The 22,979-nt window shown below is 45.7% G+C and overlaps 1 protein-coding gene across 1 annotated transcript in view; it reads right to left on the bottom strand.

The window, feature by feature from the left end:
• Positions 1–22,979, bottom strand: part of plch2a (phospholipase C, eta 2a) — an 83,516-nt gene continuing 60,537 nt past the window's right edge. The window contains exons 19-22 of the mRNA XM_029622714.2: positions 22,533–22,679; positions 16,186–16,265; positions 12,085–12,469; positions 1–2,989 (exon numbers count right to left, since the gene is read on the bottom strand). Coding sequence (XP_029478574.2) covers positions 1,287–2,989; positions 12,085–12,469; positions 16,186–16,265; positions 22,533–22,679 — 2,315 coding nt within the window. The 3' untranslated portion in view covers positions 1–1,286. The remainder of the gene's footprint in view (positions 2,990–12,084; positions 12,470–16,185; positions 16,266–22,532; positions 22,680–22,979) is intronic.

Here is a 22,979-nt window from a genome sequence, read left to right as displayed (position 1 = left end):
TACAGTAGAGATATTTATTCAGTTCATAATAACATCTGGTTTTTACCTCAAAAATGATGGTTCCTAAAAGGTTGCAGGGAACTGGCATGGCAGTACAAACGGAACAGTACAAACGTGCGTGGAAACAGGGTCCCTCCTATCTGGTCCAGTATCTACAATGAGACCAATCACATCATTCAACAGCCTGAACACAGAAAGAAAAGTCTAAATATCAGGTCCCATTTAACATTTTTTTTTTATAATAAAATAAGAGACATATGATACTGTGCTTAAAAGACATGCAGCCACATAAAAAAATGGGTAACATGGTAAAAAAAAATACTCACTCAAATCACACTTCACTGTACGCACAGAATAAAACAAGATGTGTTGGAAAGACATGTTTGGGATTGTGTTGTTATTGTCATTTGACTTATTTAGTTGTTTTTAGTAAAGATTCTGCATGGGCCCTTGGCTAAACAACAACCTTCAAAGAAAATCCCTCATCTACATTATCTGCAATATAATACACTAATAGCTGTTTTTAAAATATTGCTTGCACATGGCTGGGCTACTGGTGATATATGAGTTAACAGTTTATTATTCAATCTTAAGGTTTAAAAGTACAGTATATATCATTCAATTTCAAGTTAAAAAAAGGTTTTCTAATCAGACTCTTGTAGCCCATCATTGTAAATAAGAATTTGTTCTTAACTGATATGCCTAGTTAAATAAAGTTTAAATAAAAAATAAAAAACTCCACTAATGGTTGTCTATTGCTACTTTGGGATCAGCTCAACTCACAATGAATACTCAAAACGTGGAAGTCACTGAACAGTCAAGCATATAAAAACTATTGTAGAGGTTTGTTTTTCCAATTACATTTCACTATTCCTAATTTGGTGCAAACAAATGACTGTATTGGTAAAGGATGCTTTCATAACACAGCTCACCGCTGTTTCTATTGTTTGTGTGTATGTGTGGTCAATTTGTTGGAAAAATTACTTGCCCATCCTTGTGACCAGCTTGGCGTATAGTTGTTCAAAGTTTATAGGTGAGTTTACTGAGCAGTGAAAATGAAACATTGACCAGAGTAAAACTGTGCTTGTGACTGTATCTGGAAGTTTCTGGAAGAAGTATCATTATTCAGTGCTTGATTAAACACATTTAAAAATGCATCCTGTCAAGATATACAGAATTCCCTTTCTTTATAATTGACAATTTCCCCTTCCTGGAAAGCTGGATGGAATTCTAAATTAGTTTTGCTTCAGTGTCTCTCACGGTCCGGTCCAAAACAAATCTGATTCTCAGAGCTTGAGCATGAAAAAGACCTCATTGTTGTCAGAGTTTGGGGAGGTCTGGGACTGTGTCTGGGACTGTCTGTTGGGGGGCGGCCCCGGGGGGCTGAGCTGGCTTAACAGGTCCAAACTAGTGCAGGGGCTCTGGGCTACGCAGCACGCCCCCTCTGGGTTACCCCGCTCTTCAATAGGGCTACCGCCTCCGAAAATGCTAATGCTAGCGACGCCGGCAGCTAGGTGGGGCTGGTTGAGACCTTGCAGCCTCTTCCTTTCCTGGGCCTCCTTGGCCCTGTTGGCGATGTAGCGCACCCTGCTCTGACTCCGGGAGGACATTCTCCGAAGTGGGGGTTCCTCCTGAGCCTCCTCCGGGGACTCCTGCTGTGCCTGGGTGGCGAAGTCACGTGCCGTCAGTGGCTCCACATCCGTCAGCCTCCTCAGCTGCTCTGTCAGGTCGCTTGGCGGCCGAGGCCTCTGGAGACCTCGTCGAGGATCGTTCCTGGAGGGCCTGACAATGAAGCTGCGGCTGATGCTGCGGTACTTGCTGTCAAAGTTGCAAGCGATGTCGTCCGAAGTCAAGTCCCCCAGACTCTTGGACATAGAGGCTCCGGTATCCAGGGGGCTGGCAGCTGTAGCAGCAAGGACTGCTGCTGCAGAGGGCTTCTTGGATGGGGAGGAGGACTGCTTCAGCCCTTCCATATAAAGACGGCTCCAGGTGTGCCTCCTCTGGGTAATTCTGCTGGGTGAGTCCACTGGAGGCTCCCTGGGGGCTCCGAGGGGTCTGGGCTGCAGCTCGTCCTCTGGCTCCCCCGGGTGGCCCTGCCGGAGGTTGGGGTTGGACTTGCTCTTGCTGACCCGCAGCGTGTCAAAAGAGGTGATGGCTGAGCGTGGCCTGGTGACCCAGGAGGGTGGGTCCTGGAAGGTGTTGTCAGATGGGGAGGGCCCGCTGTTCAGGCAGGTGAGGCTCTTCCTGGCCAGGTTGGGCAGGGACAGATCAATGACGGTGTCGTTGGACGAGATACTGGAGGACGAGGACACGCTGTCTCGGTGGTTGCCCGGCTCGGGCTCCAGCTTGCTCCACAGCCGGTCATTCAGGGTGGCGTCTGTGCACACCTCCGGCACGGCAGACGCCTGCTGCTGCCCCCCAGCCGCCGCCGACCGCACGTAGCCCTCGCTTTTGGTCCTTCTGACGGGCGTGCGTGACGGGTTGCCGCCGAACATCGTTCTCAGGACCTGGACTTTCTGAGGGCTGGAGACAGAGTGATCGGCGAGAAGAGCGGGAGACTCTGCCCTCGTCTCAGTCTTGCGCTCGGCATCGTCCTTTGTGTGGTCTGTCGGAGTATACAGTGCTTCCGTTCGGATTGGAGCGTGTTCCATGGGTGACGAGGTGCCGTTGTCAACCCAGGGGTCTCTGCAGGACTGTGAGGGGTTCAGGTCTTTGGGGTCCGGTACGACAGGGGCTGAGGTGGTCCTGTGAAGGACAGGGGGTATTTTGCTGACCCCCCTTCCCTTGACGGGACTGTCCGCCTCACTATTAGAAGCAGGGGATGGAGTGGTGGTGGTTATTGCTGTGGCTGGAGGGAGGGGCGAGTGACGTGTTGATGAGTGGTCTGCTGGAGTAGAAGCGGAGCGAGTGAGATGTCTGTCACCCAGTTCTTCAGCGATTGGCCTGAACAGTGAAAGAGCGGGAGCTGGTCTCTGCCCTGTGGAATGGTCTGGAGAGGAAGAAGAGAAGAATCAGATCAGTAACTACAGGACGATATTTGTCAAAATGGTTACTACCAGTAGCATGCTTACAGTATTGTTATGTGAGCCGTATGATGCATACAGTATATGGGTGATTCTACAGAAGTGGTGCAAATTGCAGTCCCACCCCAAAAAACTATTTAGAAAAAAATCAGTTAGGTCTCCAAACTTAGGACAGTTACAGTACCAGTCAAAATTTTAGACACACCTTTCTCATCCATTAGAATAATAGTTAAGACATCAACACTATGAAATAACACATATGGAATCATGTGGTAACCAAACAAGTGTTAAACAAATTAAAATATATTTTATATGAGATTCTTCAAAGTAGCCACTCTTTGCCTTGATGACAGCTTTGAAGATCAGTCAATCTGGAAAATGTCAAGAACTTTGAAAGTTTCTTCAAGTGCAGTCGCAAAAACCATCAAGCGCTATGATGAAACTGGCTCTCATGAGGACGGCATAGGAATGGAAGACCCAGAGTTAACTCTTCTGCAGAGGATAAGTTCATTAGACTTACCAGGCTCAGAAATTATAGCCCAAATAAATGTTTCACAGAGTTCAAGTAACCGACACATCTCAACATCAACTGTTCAGAGGAGACTGTGTGAATCAGGCCTTCATGGTTGAATTGCTGCAAAGAAACCACTACTAAAGGACACCAATAAGAAGAAGAGACTTTCTTGGGCCAAGAAACACAAGAAATGGACATTAGACTGGTGGAAATCTGTCCTTTGGTCTGATGAGTCCAAATTGGATATTTTTGGTTCCAACCGCCACGTGTTTGTGAGACACAGAATAGGTGAACGGATGCTCTCCACATGTGTGGTTCCCACCATGAAGCATGGAGGAGGAGGTGTGATGGTGCTTTGCTGGTGACACTGTCAGTGATTTATTTACAATTCAAGGCATACTTAACCAGGATGGATACCACAACATTCTGCGGCGATACGCCATCTCATCTGGTTTGCGCTTAGTGGGACTATCATTTGTTTTTCAACAGGACAATGACCCAACACACCTCCAGGCTGTGTGATGGAGTGATGGAGTGCTGCATCAGATGACCTGGCCTCCACAATCACCCAACCTCAACCCAATTGAGATGGATTGGGATGAGTTGGACCGCAGAGTGAAGGAAAAGCAGCCAATAAGTGCTCCGCATATGTGGGAACTCCTTCAAGACTGTTGAAAAAGCATTCCAGGTGAAGCTGGTTGAGAGAATACCATGAGTGTGCAAAACTGTCATCAAGGCAAAGGGTGGCTACTTTGAAGAATCTAAAATATATTTGGATTTGTTTAACACTTTTTGTGGTTACTACATGATTCCATATGTGTTATTTCATCATTTTGATGTCTTCACTATTATTCTACAATGTCGAAAATAGTCAACATTAAGAAAAGACCTTGAATAAGTAGGTGTGTACAAACTTTTGACTGGTACTGTATATACATCATGATATGAGAATTCAATCCAAGGCAATAGCAAACATTGTCAAATGTATATAATATAAAGTAATTGTTTATACACATTTATATTAAGAGGTGGCTGTCCCAAACCCTGACTCCTAAACGTCATGTTTGAAAATAAAGCAATGAATGATTGTAATATTTTTAAACACTATTATTTTTATACAACATCTTGAGTTATATTATTACATTGAAAGACATTGATCTAATTAGCAGTTTATTTTTAAACACCCCGACCAAAAATGTTTTCACTCTCCCACCTTTTGATGTAAAGTACAGTTTAATGGCTGACATTTATATTTGCTGGGATGTACATCTGTCAAAATGAAAGCTATCCAGCCACATGTTAGCTATGGGGATTCACAAATAAGTTAAAATTGTCCAAACCGAAACAATTGACACAATAGAGATATATAGAGGTCTCATAGTTGTATCCGTGCCATTATGGCATCTGTGAAAGCACATGCAGTGCCATTGAGGCTATCTCCATTTTAACGTTGCATGCGCCATGCTCTATCAACTGAGTTACAGCCCACCACCATGTGAGCAGTAGATACGTGCACACTTCAGGACAAAGTGTAGAGTATTGAGATGCATCGCTAGCAGCGGGGCTCCCACCCTCCAAGAGCACAAACATTGACAATGTGCTCTACTGTACTGTACTCAAGCTTACTCTACATGAGTTCCTTACAATTGAAGGGGCCCATGGACTCTTGATTTAGTGGTATTGGTCTACTGTACTCTACTGTGCCGGTAAAAGGTTAATCAAAATGATCACTACTATGTTTTGGTAGTGACACATTTAGTGGGGTGGTAAGGAATTCAGGTAAGTATTTAAAATATGCAATACAAATATGCAAGTGTGTGAGTAGTATATATGTCTACCTGACATATGCTGGAAGATAAATGTGCTGAAAGTTTGGGAAGAATAGGATACAAGTGTATTTTTTTCTTACCCATACACAAGATTATAAACTGCGTGGTTTGGCATCTGGATGCTGATTGGCTGAAAGCGACAGACAATGTACCACGGGTATGACTCAATCTACATGTTTACCTTTATATTTATGTTGGTAACCGGTTTCTAAAAGCAACAAGGCACCTTGGACGTTTGTGGTATATTGCTAACAGCCGTTAGCCGTGGAATATTGGCCATATACCACAAACCCCTAGGTACCTTACTGCTATTAAAAACTGGTCACCAAAGTAATTACAACAGTAAAAAAAATGGTGGTCATACAGCCAAATCAGCAGTCAGGGTTCAAACCACCCAGTTAATCATTGGCCAATATACCACATCTCCTCAAGCCTTATTGCTTAAATATAATGCTTCACATAACTGCCATTCAACATATGCATAAGATTGATGGATAGATGCCTAAATGGTCAATATTCAACATGATGAATTGCGTGCATACACTGATGACCAGGATGGTTTAGACCTGAAAAAAGCACAATATGGCAACGATGGAATGGGAATCACCAGCAGGGTAGTTGTGATTAGGATGATCGTTCATACAGTGAGACTCCATGTGTCCACATCCATATGCACCAAACACAGTTAAATACTCCCAAGTCGTTCTCGTGAAATCTATGCACATATCTCAACCTGTTGATGAAAGGAGTAGTTTACTATTTTACAGCTTGATGTTAGATGGTTCCTCACCCTGAATGTAGTCTATGTGCCAGGAAAAACTGTAATCCATGGTACAGCCATTACAAACTTCATCTAACTTTGGCCACCGCTAGCTACAAATCAATGGAAATTAAAGGGCATGTGAGCACATAATATATATATTTTTTTAAACTACATATTTGGTGTAATGTTACTTAAATTTGATTTGGCCAATAACAAACAACATCTGTGACTAACTACCCTGCCCTGAGTCATATTCATTAGTGCATAACCCCCCCACCCAGCAGTCTGTTTGGTGCTTAGTGAATACGGCCCTGACCTTAAACACGCCACGATGTTAATGGGGCAGTGTGAGTGAGTGAGTAAGTCAGTGAGTGAGTGAGTGAGTGAGTGAGTGAGTGAGTGAGTGAGTGAGTGAGTGAGTGAGTGAGTGAGTGAGTGAGAAGGGAGTGAAGGAGGATTATGAAGACATGCAAGGCACAGTGAGTGAGAAGAAAATAGTGGGTGAGCGAGCGTGCAGACATTCAAGGGTTCTCTTTACCTGGCTTTGGTCATCCCCTCAATTCTGCACTAGGAACAGAGAGAGCGTGCAAGAAGGAAAAAATAGGTTTAGCACAACTGGAGGAAAAGAGGAAATAAGAGGGAGGACAGTACAGAGGAGAACGCTTAAGCAAGAGAGCATACAGTGCATTCGGAAAGTATTCAGACCCCTTGACTTTTTCCACATTTTGTGGACAGCATTATTTTTAAATGAATTAAATAGTTTTTTTCCCTCGTCAATCTGCACACAATATCCCATAATGACCAAGCAAAAACAGGTTTTTATATTTTTTTGTATAAACAAAAAAAAACTGAAATATTGCATTTACATATATATTCAGACCCTTTACTCAGTACTTTATTGAAGCACCTTTGGCAGTGATTACAGCCTCAAGTCTTCTTGGGTATGACGCTACACCTGTATTTGGGGAGTTTCTTCTTTGCAGATCTTCTCAAGCTCTGTCAGGTTGGATGGGAGTGTCGCTGCACAGCTATTTTCAGGTCTCTCCAGAAATGTCAGATCGGGTTCAAGTCCGGGCTCTAGCTGGGCCACTCAGGGATCTTAAGAAAAGTGTCCCGAAGCCACTCCTGCGTTGTCTTGGCTGTGTGCTTAGGATCGTTGTCCTGTTGGAAGGTGAACCTTGGCCCCAGTCTGAGGTCCTGAGCGCTCTGGAGGAGGTTTTCATCAAGGATCTCGCTGTACTTTGCTCCTTTCATCTTTCCCTCAATCCTGACTAGTCTCTCCGTCCCTGCCCCTGAAAAACATCCCCACAGCATCATGCTGCCACCACCATGCTTCACCGTAGGGATGGTGCCAGGTTAAGTGCTGGAGAGATGGCTGTCATTCTGGAAGGTTCCATCATCTCCACAGAGGAACTCTGGAGCTCTGTCAGAGTGACCATCGGGCTCTTGGTCACCTCTCTGACCAAGGCCCTTCTCCCCCGATTACTCAGTTTGGCTGGGCGGCCAGTTCTAGGAAGAGTATTGCTCCATTATTGTTCCAAACTTCTTCCATTTAAGAATGACGGCGGCCACTGTGTTCTTGGGGACCTTCAATGCTGCAGAGATTTTTTGGTGCCCTTCCCCCGATCTGTGCCTCGACACAATCCTGTCTCGGAGCTCTACGGACAATTCCTTCAACCTCATGGCTTGGTTTTTGTTCTGACATGCACTGTCAACTGTGGGACCTTATATAGACAAGTATGTGCCTTTCCAAATCATGTCCAATCAATTGAATTTACCACAGTTAGACTCCAATCAAGTTGTAGAAACATCTCAAGGATGATCAATGGAAACAGGATGCACCTGAGCTCAATTTCAAATCTCATAGCAAAGGGTTTGAATATTTATGTAAATAAGGTATCTGTTATTTATTCATATAAAATTTGCAAAAAAATCAAAAAAACTGTTTTTGCTTTGTCATATGGTATGGTGTGTAGATTGATGAGGAACACTTATTTAATCAATTTTAGAATAAGGCTGTAACGTAACAAAATGTGGAAAAAGTCAAGGGGTCTGAATACTTTCCGAATGCACAGTACAGTTGTACCAAATGTGCAGATAAGTTTAATACTACTAATTTCTAAAGACAAACTATCAATTTCACAATATCACGTTTCTTAACTATTTAAAACCATGTCTACACTAGATAGTCCACATATATATTATTCTATGTACATAGAGCACAGCATAACACAACAGAGCCATTGTTAAGTGTGGACCCCAGGAAGAGTGGCTGCTGATTTCACAACAGTTAATGGGGATCCTGATAAAATATATATCTATATATATATTAAACCCTGCTCTTGCAGGGTTTAACGGTCGAAGAGAAGAACATGATATATTCTCTGAGGAGTAATAGGATGTTGTGTTAAAATGTATGGCCAACATCCTTCATTGCAACATAAATCTGAGACCCAAAGGGATAAACATAAACCCTACCCCGCCTCTCTTTTCCCCCAAAAGGAACAACTCGTGATTTCCTCTGATGTAATGCAGTGAGTGGGAGATGCTAAGCAGGGGAGAGAGGACAGCTGGTGTTTATCATGTTGTGAACCCGGGGGTCAAGGGGTGAAGGGCTCCTCAAGGCCAAATCATATAATGGTTTGGCTCTTTCATTGCTGGGGGAAGTTTTCTGTTCAGTGTTACCAAGGAGGTTTGAGTTCAAGAGTGACATGTGGCCTTTCTGCAGTCCAACTAGGTGGTCTACATTCCATAGAATGATGGTGAATTGAGCTGTTTTTTGCATTTCCATTTCACACCAGTTACAGGTAGGGTTGCGAAGCTACCGGTCATTTCCTATAGTTGATCATTTGCCATATATTTTTTGTTAATTATTCGGGACTTTGGTCATTTATACTTAAATATCAAACAAACAAAAATATTCAGATATAGTATTAATTTTTTTAAATATTATGTATTTGCATATATATTTTTATACATATTGTCCGTGAGTTTCTAGTAGATAGGCCATAGTTCAAGAGAAAATAGTCTAATTTATGAAAAGCCATCCAATCAACAATGGCATTATTTTCAATGAACTCTTCCAACTATTTACTTTTTCACAAGTGCCACCAGTTTGACGCCAAAACATTGACAACAAATACATATTTACATAATAAATAAAAATGTGTTGATGGTTGATATTTAGGACAATGTTTTACAGCTTTGTCATATTTTAAATTATTATTTAATTATTTAATACACTAAACAAAAATATAAATGCAACAATTTCAAAGATTTTACGGAGTTACAGTTCATATAAGGAAATCAGTCAAATTAAATAAATTCATTAGGACCTAATTTATGGTTTTCACATGACTGGGAATACATCTGTTGGTCACAGTTACCTTAAAAAAAGGTAGGGGCGTGGATCAGAAAACCGGTCAGTATCCATTTGCCTCATGCAACGCAACATATATCCTTTGCATACAGTTGATCAGGCTGTTGATTGTGGTCTGTGGAATGCTGTCCCAGTCTTCTTCAATGGCTGTGTGAAGTTGCTGGATATTGGCGGGAACACACTGTTGTACAGGTTGAACCAGAGCATCCCAAACATGCTCAATGGGTGACATGTCTGGTGAGTATGGAGGCCATGGAAGAACTGGGACATGAGGTGATGGTGGCAGATGAATGGCACAACAAATGGGCATCCGGATCTCGTCAGGGTATCTCTGTGCATTCAAATTGCAATATATAAAATGCAATTGTGTTCATTGTCCGTAGCTTATGCTTGTCCATACAATAACCCCACCGCCACCATAGGGCACTCTGTTCGCAATGTTGACATCAGCAAACCGATCACCCACACGACGCCATACACGCTGTCTGCAATCTGCCCAGGACAGTCAGGTCAAGATGACGAGCACGCAGATGAACATCCCTAAGATGGTTTCTGACAGTTTGTGCAGAAATTATTCAGTTATGCCAACCCACAGTTTCATCAGCTGTCCAGTGGCTGGTCTCAGACAATCCCGCAGGTAAAAAAGCCGGATGTGAAGGTGCTGGGCTGGCAGGGTTACACGTGGTCTGGTGGACATTCCTGCAGTCAGCATGCTAATTGCACACTCCCTCAACTTGAGAAAGCTGTGTTGTATGACAAAACTACACATTTTACAGCCTTTTAATGTTTTCATGCTGTTTAATTATTCTTGATATGCCATACCTGTCCGTTGGATGGATTATCTTGGCAAAGGTTAAATGCTCACTAACAGGGATGTAAACACATTTTTGCACAACATTTGAGAGAAATAAGCTTCTTGTGCGTATAGAACATTTCTGGGATCTTTTATTTCAGCTCATGAAACATGGGACCAACACTTTACATGTTGCGTTTATATTTTCTTTCGGTATATATTCTGAGATAATTACAGACACCTGTGAAGTCCCTTAAAAGGGCCACTAGATGTCTTGTGATATAATACATAAAATCCTTCAAAGTGACCAGAATTCTGGTAGATTACTCTTAAACTTCAAAAGTCTCCAGCAATATACCCCCCCTTTACAACCCTAGTTACGTGTCCTTCACTTACCAGCTGCTCTTTCATCTGTTGGACACACAGCATGTTTTTGTCAGACAAAGAAATCATTAAAATAACACTTTACTAGTTTTCTACACATTAGTACAATTATGCACTGCCTTCGACTATCAAGTTAGTCACAATGGATATTTCGTGGGGATTTTGGTGCTAATGAACTAAAGGAGATTTTGATTGGTCAGGGGACCGGAGGTCTAGACTAAAGGGAGATTTTGATTAGTGAGAGAACATTTAAAGGGAACTTTTGATTGGTGAAAGAACTGGAGGTCTAGACAAAAGGGAGATTTTGATTGGCGAAGGGACCTGGGTTCTAGACTATAGAACACCCAGGGAACTACAAGCCCAATGATATTGGCTCTCTAAAGGATGGGTCCTCTGGGGGGACTGCTCACAGCACAGGGCTCACAACTAGGGGATCAGCACTGCACAATGGGCTCACTATGGCAGCTGTAAGGGACTGCTATAGGTGCCTCTATGGGACCTCTATGGGTACTACAGTGGGCACTGCAATGGCTGCTCCACCTTACCGGCGAAGAACATGGGCGATTTACTGCGCAGCTCGTCCATCTTCTGAGCGAAGAGGAGGTTCATCTCACGCTGCAAGGTGCCCACGGCGCGCCTGCGGCTGTCAAGGAGCTCTCTTGGGGGCAGCATAGGGGCCAGCTCAAGGCTACACAGGCTCTCGCAGCTGCTGCAACGGTCGCTGAGCGACAAGCTGTCGCAGTCGGCGCTGGTGATGGTAGTGCGAGGGGCCTTAGTCGGTCCACAAGCGCTGCCGTAGTTGGGTGGCGGGGCGCACTGCCAGCGCAGGCTGTTCCGGCAGTCAGGGGTGAGCATGGGCACCGGGGTGGGGGCAAGGGTGAGGAAGCACCTGCGGGGCACGCTGCAGGAGCGGGCATTCCTCTCAGAGGGGTCAGGACGAGGCTCAGTGTGTTGGGTGCCCAGAGTTTGTCTGGCTTTGGCCCGGGACCTGGGGAAGGGGATAGGCCGGAAAAAGCCTGGGGCTGAAGTAGGGGCAGTGTCTCAACTTTGGGCTTGGTCTGGGCTTGGGGCTCAACAGGGTGGGCTGTGGCCAGGATCTGTGCTTTGGGCATTGGCTCAGGTTGAATTTGTCTGGAGAGAGTGGGGCAACAGGCGGCTTTCTCAGGCCTCTCTCCCCATTTCTCCTCATCCTTAAACTTCCTCTCCATCTCAGGGCTTTCTTTTGAGCTAATTACACAGTTGATGCAGTTGGAGGACACCCCCATCCTGCCACTGCTATTGAGGGCCATGCGGGCAAACACTCCCTGTTTCTCATTCAGGGGGTCGTGGCAGCGCAGCCGATTGACCCGCTTGAGGGGCTCACTCATGGGGTATCGGAGGAAGCGAGGCGAGCCCTTACCTTTGCCCTCATCGGGGTTGAAAGCCCCGTTGGTGCTGTGGTGCCCGTTGGTGCCTTGGCGTGGCGTGGCAGGAGCAGCTGCGTCCGTGGCGTCTCCGTTGCGCTGGTGGAGCTGCGGGGGCTGGGGTGAGGCGCTGAGATCCCTGTCCTCTGACTCCCGGTCCTCGCTGGCCCCTTCCGAGCTGTAGTCTTTGGTGTCGATGGCGATCTCGGGGAAACCCTTCTTGACCTTGGGCTCGCCCTTGGTGGGCTCGCTGGCCGTGCGGCGCAGCAGGTGGGCTCCGAATGGGTGCTTACGGCTGAGCTGTGCAGCAACATGGCTGTCGAGAGAAGCCTGCTTTGGGTTTCTGTGAAACAGCCCTTTTATGCCGCTGGCCACCTTGCCCTGTGAACAAGAGACGAGACAAAAGAAAACAAACATCATGAACAGGTTCACAGTTAGCATTCACCAGAACATACAGTACTGAACTTCTGGATCTTTAGACCTAGTCTAATGCAAGTCATTACTTTGGTGTCATTGCATTTGCGTTACTAGATATCGAATGAGGGTAGATGAATAGTTAGACATGCTCCAACATACAATATTGACAGTAAGACTGGCTATGTCCCGAAATGGTACCCTATTCCCTATATAGTGCACAATCTTGTTGGAGCCTCATGGGCTCTGGCCAAAACTAATACATATTATAGGGAATAGGATGCCATTTCAGATGCAGCCACTGGATTCGTGACCACGCGACAATTAGTTCCCGTCTGTAGAACAAGTTCCACTATGATAACCATATACTGTCGGACAGCGTTGGTTTGCCTTGTCCGAATGTATTGATGACCACACATCATCTATCAGTATTTGTTTGATAGAATGTCACACTACCACATCATAATGATGTTTTTTTTCAATTGAAACCCATGCCAACACCTTGTGTTACAGGCATCTGTATTCATATTGAAAAGCAAATGTCTGCTACTGTACATGTCTGCTGCCAAAACCACAAGAGTCAGTTTATCCATGCGTATATATTGCATGTATATTGTTAAACATGCATACCGTGCATACTGGACTTGGACAGTGACACAGGTTTTGTTGTTTTGGCTTTGTACTCCAGCACTTTGAAATTATACAATGACTATGGGGTTAAAGTGCAGACTAGCTGTATTTTGAGAGTATTTTCATCCATATCGGGTGAACCGTTGAGTTATTTCAGCACATTTTGTACGTAGTCCCCCCATATTCTTAGCACACAATGACTACATCAAGCTGGTGACTCTTTATTGATGCATTTGCAGTTTGTTTTGGTTGTGTTTCAGATGACTTTGTACCCAATACAAATGAGTGGTAAATCATGTATTTTGTCATTTTGGAGTCACTTTAATTGTAAATAAGAATGTTTCTAAACACTTCTACATTAAATGTGGATGCTACCATGATTACGGATAATCATGAATGAATGAATTGTGAGAAAGTTAAATGCATAATTTGGATCATTTCAAATCCAAAGTGCTGGAGTACAGAACCAAAACCAAAACAGCAACATTCCCTGTATATACTGTATTTTCATGAGGGTTATAATTCTGGTAAGCTCCCTGAACAAAACAAAACATATGCTGAGCATCACAAACGATATTAGTAAGCTAGAGAAAGCAGATAGGCCTAATACTCAACCCAGACAACAGGTGACAGAAATGAATCAGCTTTCATCTCCAAAGTCCATTCATTTATTAGACAAAGACCAATCATTTTGACCCTGCATCGTCAACAACAACATAAACTATGGTAACCACTGTAATGTGACTTTATGCTCACTTCACAAACACACACAGTAGTGTGCAGACGGACACATGCTGTGTCCACATGTACAGTGTGAGGGTGAGAGGTTACGATGAAAGTGACAATGGGGGACAGTGTGATTGATCCATGAACACCCTGACAGGGGGACATGACGGTGATGACACATTTTGACGGCCACTCATCTAAATGACACGGGGTTATCTGCTGTTACACTCCTTGCACTGTGTGTGGATGTGTGTTCATTGAAAAATACTCGCCGTTCAGCACATGATGTGCAACAACCCAATGTCGTTTGATAAACCATGAAGTCGATCCAAGTGGAATTACATCCAGACTGACTGAGTGCCCAGGCATTACAGTACACATGATGCAGATCGACTAAAGCAAACATCACAATACCATGAACACCAAGGGCCTGATAGAGTTGGTCTACATGTTATGGACAGGAAGGTGATGGCAGACTGAACACACACCGATGGCAGACATTATCCAGAACACATTTGAAATCGGAGACAGGTTCCTCTCAAGGGTTCTTATCTAGGGAATGTTTCCTTTCCACTTTCCCCCAACCGTTTTTACATTTGTTTAGCGACATCCAGAATCTCATGACTAGAATTAAGGTAGCAATTCTAGTGGAAATAGATTGCACCTGTTAGCAGTGCATTCAAACGCATGGGGAAAGTGCTCTGCTTTACACAGTGGTGATTGGGTACCCTTTCCTTTCGCCATACATGGGAACTCTTTTCCCACCTCTAGGTAATGTGATGACAAGGTCAGGACTAAAACAAGCCGACACAGGGGACAGTGTCCTCAAAAAGCAGGAACTGTATACCCCTGCAGTGCATCAAACTGAGAATGTCCTGAGTAAGGGGAAAATACTGTCCAGAAAAATACATTGTCACTCTCCAATTAGCAGGCCACTAGTCCCCTGTTTTTGTGGCTCGCTCCCCCATTTCTGTCTCTCGCTCCCTTTCTGTCTCTGTCTCTCCCTCCCTCCCCCCAGCGCAGGTTAGTGACATTGGATCTACTTTGGGTTGATGGAGGATGCTGGCATGTTCACAACTCATGGTCAGCATGAGTTGGCCTCTACGGGTGGACGCAATTGGCTTGCGGGGGCGGAATCACTGGGGTGGCAGGGGAGGGGCATGTGGTGCATGCAGTGTACTGATTGGATCCCACTACACCTGGGTTCTGAGTGGCGCCTTCAGGGCTCCTAACAATTTCCTGCCTCTAAAAGCGGCGTTTGGACAAAGAGGGGTCCACTGAAATCACAAAGAGACAGAGGAGAGAGAGTTCAGAGAGGAGGAGACAAAGGGAGGGAGCGAGAGGGAGGGGGGGGGGAGAGTACAGCAGATGCACATACAGTCACAGTTGACAGGGAAGATCTAGAAACAGGAAGAGATGAACAACAGTGTGGTAATTTCAAGTATGACGGAAGACAAAATGCAGTATAGAAATAAACAAAGAATGACAGTAGGAGACTATGGAAAATACTCTTCTCCTGTTGACAGTAAATTGTTTCATTTAATCCAACGTGTTGACTGACTCCTGATAACTAACTCTGGGTAACTGCAAACTGAAGTACCATATGCTTAAAATTTCCAATACCCATTTAATGAATCCCATCCGTTTTAACGGCTTCTGATAATGTTCTGGTTTTAATACAAGATGTCACAACATTTCCAAGGCCGTTCCGAGTGTCTTGACTGAGTAATGAAAAAATACAAAATATATAATATAAGAAACACAATTGCATATCTCTGCATGGATGCAGGAAGAGTATAATCTGTCTTTAAAACAATCAAATAAACACCACTGAGACAATTCTACTATACGTGTCCCCATTTCAACATCCCAATTGTCAGAAGGGTGGCATCCGCAGCAGCTGCCACTCAACTGCAACGCACAGATCACACTGGTAGGCTGTCTGGGCCTTCGTTGGCTGCTGCTAATGACACTTTAATGCTTTAATTACTTAATTAGCCATCTCTCAGGTGAATTCTTATTGATTGAGATGCAACCGGGGCAATTAGCGAGAGTTCCTGATTGAATACATTTTTTATTATTATATTTATTTCCAGCTTTGGCACTCAATCCTTCATCTGTATAATAATGGAGATGTTGAAGTAACTTCAATTCTATCTAGAATATTGTGTTGAGAATTATTTTGGAGCTAAATAGTGTTTTGACAGGAATCATACTTAGAAGCCCAAAGTTAAATTATTAAGAGAAGAACAGTTAAATGTTTTCCAATACTCAGGACAAACCCTCATTTCGAAAACAAAAGGCCTAGTACCTCCCTTAGTACCTACCTTACCAGTGATGTCATGTACAGACACATGAACAAAGATGGAAGCCTCCTCCATACCTTCCAAATACACGTGGCGAAAACCTAAAATAAAACAAAGACATTATGACAATGAGCCCGGCGACAAGGAAACAGCGCAATGTTCCGTCTCTCAGTTAGAACATACACACACACGCTGCTGTCCCATGTCACACTGAGTATTTAAATACGGTAACAGTTTACTTGACACCCAGTGTCATTACACGGTATGACGCGGCCATAAACATGTCATAATATGTCATAACCTGCCATAATATGGTCATAACACTGTCAGGACCCATATCTATTCCTGTTGTGACATATATTGTGTTATTTTATGACAACTAAATAAAAGTGTCAAAACATGTATTCATATTAAGCCCGGGGCCTCCCGAGTGGCGCAGTGGTCTAAGGCACTGCGTCGGAGTGCTAGCTGTGCCACTAGAGATTCTGGGTTCGAGTCCAGGCTCTATCGAGGGCGGCGCACAATCGGCCGGTAGGGATGTCCTTGTCCCATCGCGCACTAGTGACTCCTGTGGCGGGCTGGGCGCAGTGCACGCCGACACGGTCGCCAGGCGTACGGTGTTTTCTCCGACACATTGGTGCGGCTGGCGTCCGGGTTAAGTGGGCATTGTGTCAAGAAGCAGTGCGGCTTGGCTGGGTCGTATTTCGGAGGACGCAGGGCTCTCGACCTTCGCCTCTCCCGAGTCCGTACGGGAGTTGCAGTGATGAGACAGACTATAACTGGATACCACAAAATTGGGGAGAAAAAGGGATTAAAAAAGAAACACTGTGACCACCATAAACATATAAACCCGATAGGCCTATCAAGTACAGGCACATATACAAAAGTATGTGGACACACCTTCAAATGAGTGAATTTGGCAATTTCAGCCACACCCGATGCTGACAGGTGTATAAAATTGAGAACACAGTCAAGAAATCTACATAGACAAACATTGGCAGTAGAATGGCCTTACTGGAGAGCTCAGTGATTTACAATGTGGACCGTCATCACCTTTCCAACAAGTCAGTTTGTCAAATTTCTGCCCTGCAAGTGCTGTCCCAGTCAACTGTAAGTGCTGTTATTGTGAAGTGGAAACGTCTAGGAGTAACAACGGCTCTGCCGCAAAGTGGTAGGCCACACAAGCTCACAGAACGGGACCAAATCGTCTGTCCTCGGTTGCAGCACTCACCATCGAGTTCCAAACTGCCTCTGGAAGCAACATCAGCACAAGAACTGTTCATCGGGAGCTTCATGAAATGGGTTTCCATGGCCGAGCAGCCGCACACAAGCTAAGATCACCATGCGTGATGCCAAGCGTCGGCTGGAGTGGTGTAAAGCTCACCTCCATTGGAAACGTGTTCTCTGGAGTGATGAATCACACTTCACCATCTGGCAGTCCAATGGACGAATCTGTCCCTTTCCTGTTTCAGCATGACAATGCCCCCTGTGCACAAAGTGAGTTCGATACAGAAATGGTTTGTCGAGATCGGTGTGGAAGAACTTGACTGGCCTGCACAGATCCCTAACCTTAACCCTATCGATCACCTTTGGGATGAATTGGAACGCCGACTGCGAGCCAGGCCTAATCACCCAACATCAGTGCCCGACATCGCTAATGCTCGTGGCTGAATGGAAGCAAGTCCCCGCAGCAATGTTCCAACATCTAGTGGAAAGCCTTCCAAGAAGAGTAGAAGTGTCCTGCTCCTGAAATCTGCTCCTGCATTCATCCCGGTCAGAGCATTGGGGTAGGTACATGTCTGACATCAATGTGTTTGTATTTACAATGATAAATTAACATGGTCAATAAAAATGGAATGTTTTACCTTTTGTGTGTTTTCACAATCTTATGGAGGTGTCATAACCAACCATAAAATAACGCTCAACGTCTAAATATATGTGTCATAACCATATTATAACAGGTTATGACATTACGACATGGTTATGACCGCGTCAAAACGTGTTATGATGCTGGGTGTCAAGTAAAGTGTTACCTTAAACACTGTATTCCACTCTTCACAATGGCCCGAGTAGCTCCCCTCCTCAAGAAACCAACACTCGACTCGTCTGATGGCAAAAACTATAGACCTGTATCACTAATTCATTTTCTTTTCAAAACACTTCAACTCTCTCGTTATCTCGCTCAGAACGATCTTCTTGACCCTAACCGGTCAGGCTTCAAGACGGGTCACTCAACCAGACTGCACTTCTCTGTGTCACGGAGGATCTTCTGGACCCCTAATCAGTCAGGATTCGAGACGGGTCACTTAACCCAGACTGCACTTCTCTGTGTCACAGAGGATCTTCTGGACCCCTAATCGATCAGGATTCAAGACGGGTCACTCAACCCAGACTGCACTTCTCTGTGTCACGGAGGATCTTCTGGACCCCTAACCGGTCAGGCTTCAAGGCGGGTCACTCAACCCAGACTGCTCTTCTCTGTGTCACGGAGGATCTTCTGGACCCCTAACCGGTCAGGCTTCAAGGCGGGTCACTCAACCCAGACTGCTCTTCTCTGTGTCACGGAGGATCTTCTGGACCCCTAACCGGTCAGGCTTCAAGACGGGTCACTCAACCCAGACTGCTCTCCTCTGTGTCACGGAGGATCTTCTGGACCCCTAATCGGTCAGGATTTAAGACGGGTCACTCAACCCAGACTGCTCTCCTCTGTGTCACGGAGGATCTTCTGGACCCCTAATCGGTCAGGATTTAAGACGGGTCACTCAACCCAGACTGCTCTTCTCTGTGTCACGGAGGATCTTCTGGACCCCTAATCGGTCAGGCTTCAAGACGGGTCACTCAACCCAGACTGCTCTCCTCTGTGTCACGGAGGATCTTCTGGACCCCTAATCGGTCAGGATTCAAGACGGGTCACTCAACCCAGACTGCTCTCCTCTGTGTCAAATCTGAATCTTTCTCTTTTGTTCTTATCCTCCTAGATCTAACCGCTGCCTTCAATGCTGTGAACCATCAGATCCTCCTCTCCACCCTCTCAGGGCTGGTTGTCTCAGGCTCTGCAAACTCTTGGACTCATCCTACCTGGCAGACCGCTCCGACCAGGTGACATGGAGAGGATCTGTGTCGACACCACGTACTCTCACTACTGGTGTCTCCCAGGGCTCGGTTCTTTGCCCTATCCTCTTATCTCTATAGACCAAGTCACTCAGCTCTGTCATATCCTCACATTGTCTCTCTTATCACTGGTATGGGGATGGACCTCTATTCTCTATAGACCAAGTCACTGGTCATATCCTCACATGGTCTCTCCTATCACTGCTATGAGGATGGACCTCTCCTCTACTCTCTATAGACCAAGTCACTCAGCTCTGTCATATCCTCACATGGTCTCTCCTATCACTGCTATGAGGATGGACCTCTCCTTTCTATAGACCTACTCTCTATAGACCAAGACCAAGTCACTCAGCTCTGTCATATCCTCACATGGTCTCTCCTATCACTGCTATGAGGATGGACCCTCTCCTTCTATAGACCAAGTCACTCAGCTCTGTCATATCCTCACATGGTCTCTCCTATCAGACCAAGTCACTGCTATACTATAGAAGTCACTCAGCTCTGTCATATCCTCACATGGTCTCTCCTATCACTGCTATGAGGATGGACCTCTCCTCTACTTTCTATAGACCAAGTCACTCAGCTCTGTTATATCCTCACATCGTCTCTCCTATCACTGCTATGAGGATGGCCCTCTCCTCTCTATAGACCAAGTCACTCAGCTCTGTCATATCCTCACATGGTCTCTCCTATCACTGCTATGAGGATGGACCTCTCCTCTACTCTCTATAGACCAAGTCACTCAGCTCTGTCATATCCTCACATGGTCTCTCCTATCACTGCTATGAGGATGGACCTCTCCTCTACTCTCTATAGACCAAGTCACTCAGCTCGGTCATATCCTCACATCGTCTCTCCTATCACTGCTATGAGGATGGACCTCCTCCTCTATGAGGATGGACTCTCTACTCTCTAGACCAAGTCACTCAGCTCTGTCATATCCTCACATGGTCTCTCCTATCACTGCTATGAGGATGGACCTCTCTACTTCTCTATAGACCAAGTCATCAGCTCTGTTATATCCTCACATCGTCTCTCCTATCACTGCTATGAGGATGGACCTCTCCTCTACTCTCTATAGACCAAGTCACTCAGATCTGTCATATCCTCACATGGTCTCTCCTATCACTGCTATGAGGATGGACCTCTCCTCTACTCTCTATAGACCAAGTCACTCAGCCTCAGCTCTGTCATATCCTCACATGGTCTCTCCTATCACTGCTATGAGGATGGACCTCTCCTCTACTTTCTATAGACCAAGTCACTCAGCTCTGTCATATCCTCACATGGTCTCTCCTATCACTGCTATGAGGATGGACCTCTCCTCTCTATAGACCAAGTCACTCAGCTCTGTCATACCCTCACATGGTCTCTCCTATCACTGCTATGAGGATGGACCTCTCCTCTCTACAGACCAAGTCACTCAGCTCTGTCATATCCTCACACCGTCTCTCCTATCACTGCTCTGAGGATGGACCTCTCCTCTTCTCTCTATAGACCAAGTCACCCAGCTCTGTCATATCCTCACATGGTCTCTCCAATCACTGCTATGAGGATGGACCTCTCCTCTCCTCCCTATAGACCAAGTCACTCAGCTCTGTCATATCTTCACATGGTCTCTCCTATCACTGCTATGAGGATGGACCTCTCCTCTACTCTCTATAGACCAAGTCACTCAGCTCTGTCATATCCTCACATGGTCTCTCCTATCACTGCTATGAGGATGGACCTCTCCTCTACTCTCTATAGACCAAGTCACTCAGCTCTGTCATATCCTCACCTGGTCTCTCCTATCACTGCTATGAGGATGGACCTCTCCACTCTATAGACCAAGTCACTGGTCATATCCCCACATGGTCTCTCCTAACACTGCTATGAGGATGGACCTCTCCTCTACTATCTATAGACCAAGTCACTCAGCTCTGTCATATCCTCACATGGTCTCTCCTATCACTGCTATGAGGATGGACCTCTCCTCTCCTCTCTATAGACCAAGTCACTCAGCTCTGTTATATCCCCACATGGTCTCTCCTATCACTGCTATGAGGATGGACCTCTACTCTCTATAGACCAAGTCACTGGTCATATCCCCACATGGTCTCTCCTATCACTGCTATGAGGATGACATTGAACTACTTTCTCCTTCCCCCCTTCTGACACCAAGGTGGCGACACGCATCTCTGCATGCCTGGCAGATATCTCAGCTTGGATGTCAGCCCACCACATGCTCGACAAGACGGAGATGCCGAGGAAGGCCTGCCTGCTCAAAGACCTCTTCATCACAGTTGACAACTCCATAGTGTAGCCCTCCCAGAGTGCAAAGAACCTTGATGTGACCCTGGACAACACCCTGTCGTTCTCTGCAAACATCCAAGCAGTGAGTCGCTCCTGCAGGTTTATGCTCTGCAACAGGAAGCGGTGCAGGTCCTAATCCAGGTACTTATCCCCTGTCTAGACTAATGCAACTCTCTGTTGGCTGGTCTCCCCACCTGTGCCATCAAACCCCTGCAACTTATCCAGAACGCCGCAGCCCACCTGGTTTTCAACCTGCCCAAGTACCCTTCATGTCACCCCGCTCCTCCTCACACTCCACTGGCTTCCAGTCAAAGCTCACATCAAGACCATGGTGCTTATCTAAGGAGCAGCAGGCTATGCTGAATGCGGGAGACACATTTCTGTTTAATGCATTCAGTTGTACGACTGACTAGGTATCCCACTTTCTTTATACTTAGGTATACAGTATTTATGGCCGATATACCATCACTAATGGCTGTTCTTATGCACGAGTGCCTGGATACAGCCATTGGCCATGTTATATTGGCCATATACCACAAACCCCCGTACCTTGCTGCTATTATAAACTATTTTGGGTTAGAACAGTAACAAGTAGTGTTTTGTCATACCCGTGGTATACGCTCTGACATACCACAGCTGTCAGGGCTCAATCCACCCAGTTTATAATAACAAAGACATAACATACATAGCCTATACTAACACAATAGGCCAGGAAAGTCAGTTAAAGAACAAATTCTTATTTACAATTACGGCCTACACCGGCCAAACCCGGACGATGCTGGGCCAATTGTGCGCCGCCCTATGGGACTCCCAATCACCGGCCGGTTGTGATACAGCCTGGAATCGAACCAGGGTGTCTGTCGTGACGCCTCTAGCACTGAGATGCACTGCGCCACTCGGGAGCCCTGAGCAGCGGTTGGGGGTTTGGTGGAGTGCAGAAGGAGGAGGATGTGGGTAGGTACCTGGTATCATGCTGTTGAAGGCAATGGTGCGCTGGCCAATGAAGTCCTGGCCAATAGGGTCGTGGTCCCACACCAGGAAACGGACCAGCACCAGCTCGGGCATGTGCAGCGTGAACACCAGTGTCTCCTCCCACATGGGGTTAAAGCCTGTAGAGGAGAGGAGAGAGAGGGAGGGAGGGAGGACAGGAGAGAGGGGAAGGGAGAGGGGGGAGGAGAGGGATGAAGCAAGAGAAGGTGTGGGGAAGAAGTAAAGTGTGAGAGAAAATATAGAAATAGACAGAGAGAGCGAGAAAGAGGTAGAGAAAGAGGGAGAGCGGTGAAGACACAGATTGAGATGAGCAGAGAGTGGGAGAGATATGGACAGTGAAAAAGAGCAGGAGAGAGGGAGTGAGAGAGACGAGTTAGAGCGCTGGCTCAGCAGTCATGAATAATTCAGGGTTGTGTGTG

This window comes from Oncorhynchus nerka, linkage group LG20, assembly GCF_034236695.1.
Source record: "Oncorhynchus nerka isolate Pitt River linkage group LG20, Oner_Uvic_2.0, whole genome shotgun sequence".
NCBI classification, from domain to species: domain Eukaryota; kingdom Metazoa; phylum Chordata; class Actinopteri; order Salmoniformes; family Salmonidae; genus Oncorhynchus; species Oncorhynchus nerka.
This window is presented reverse-complemented; position numbering and strand designations above follow the sequence as displayed.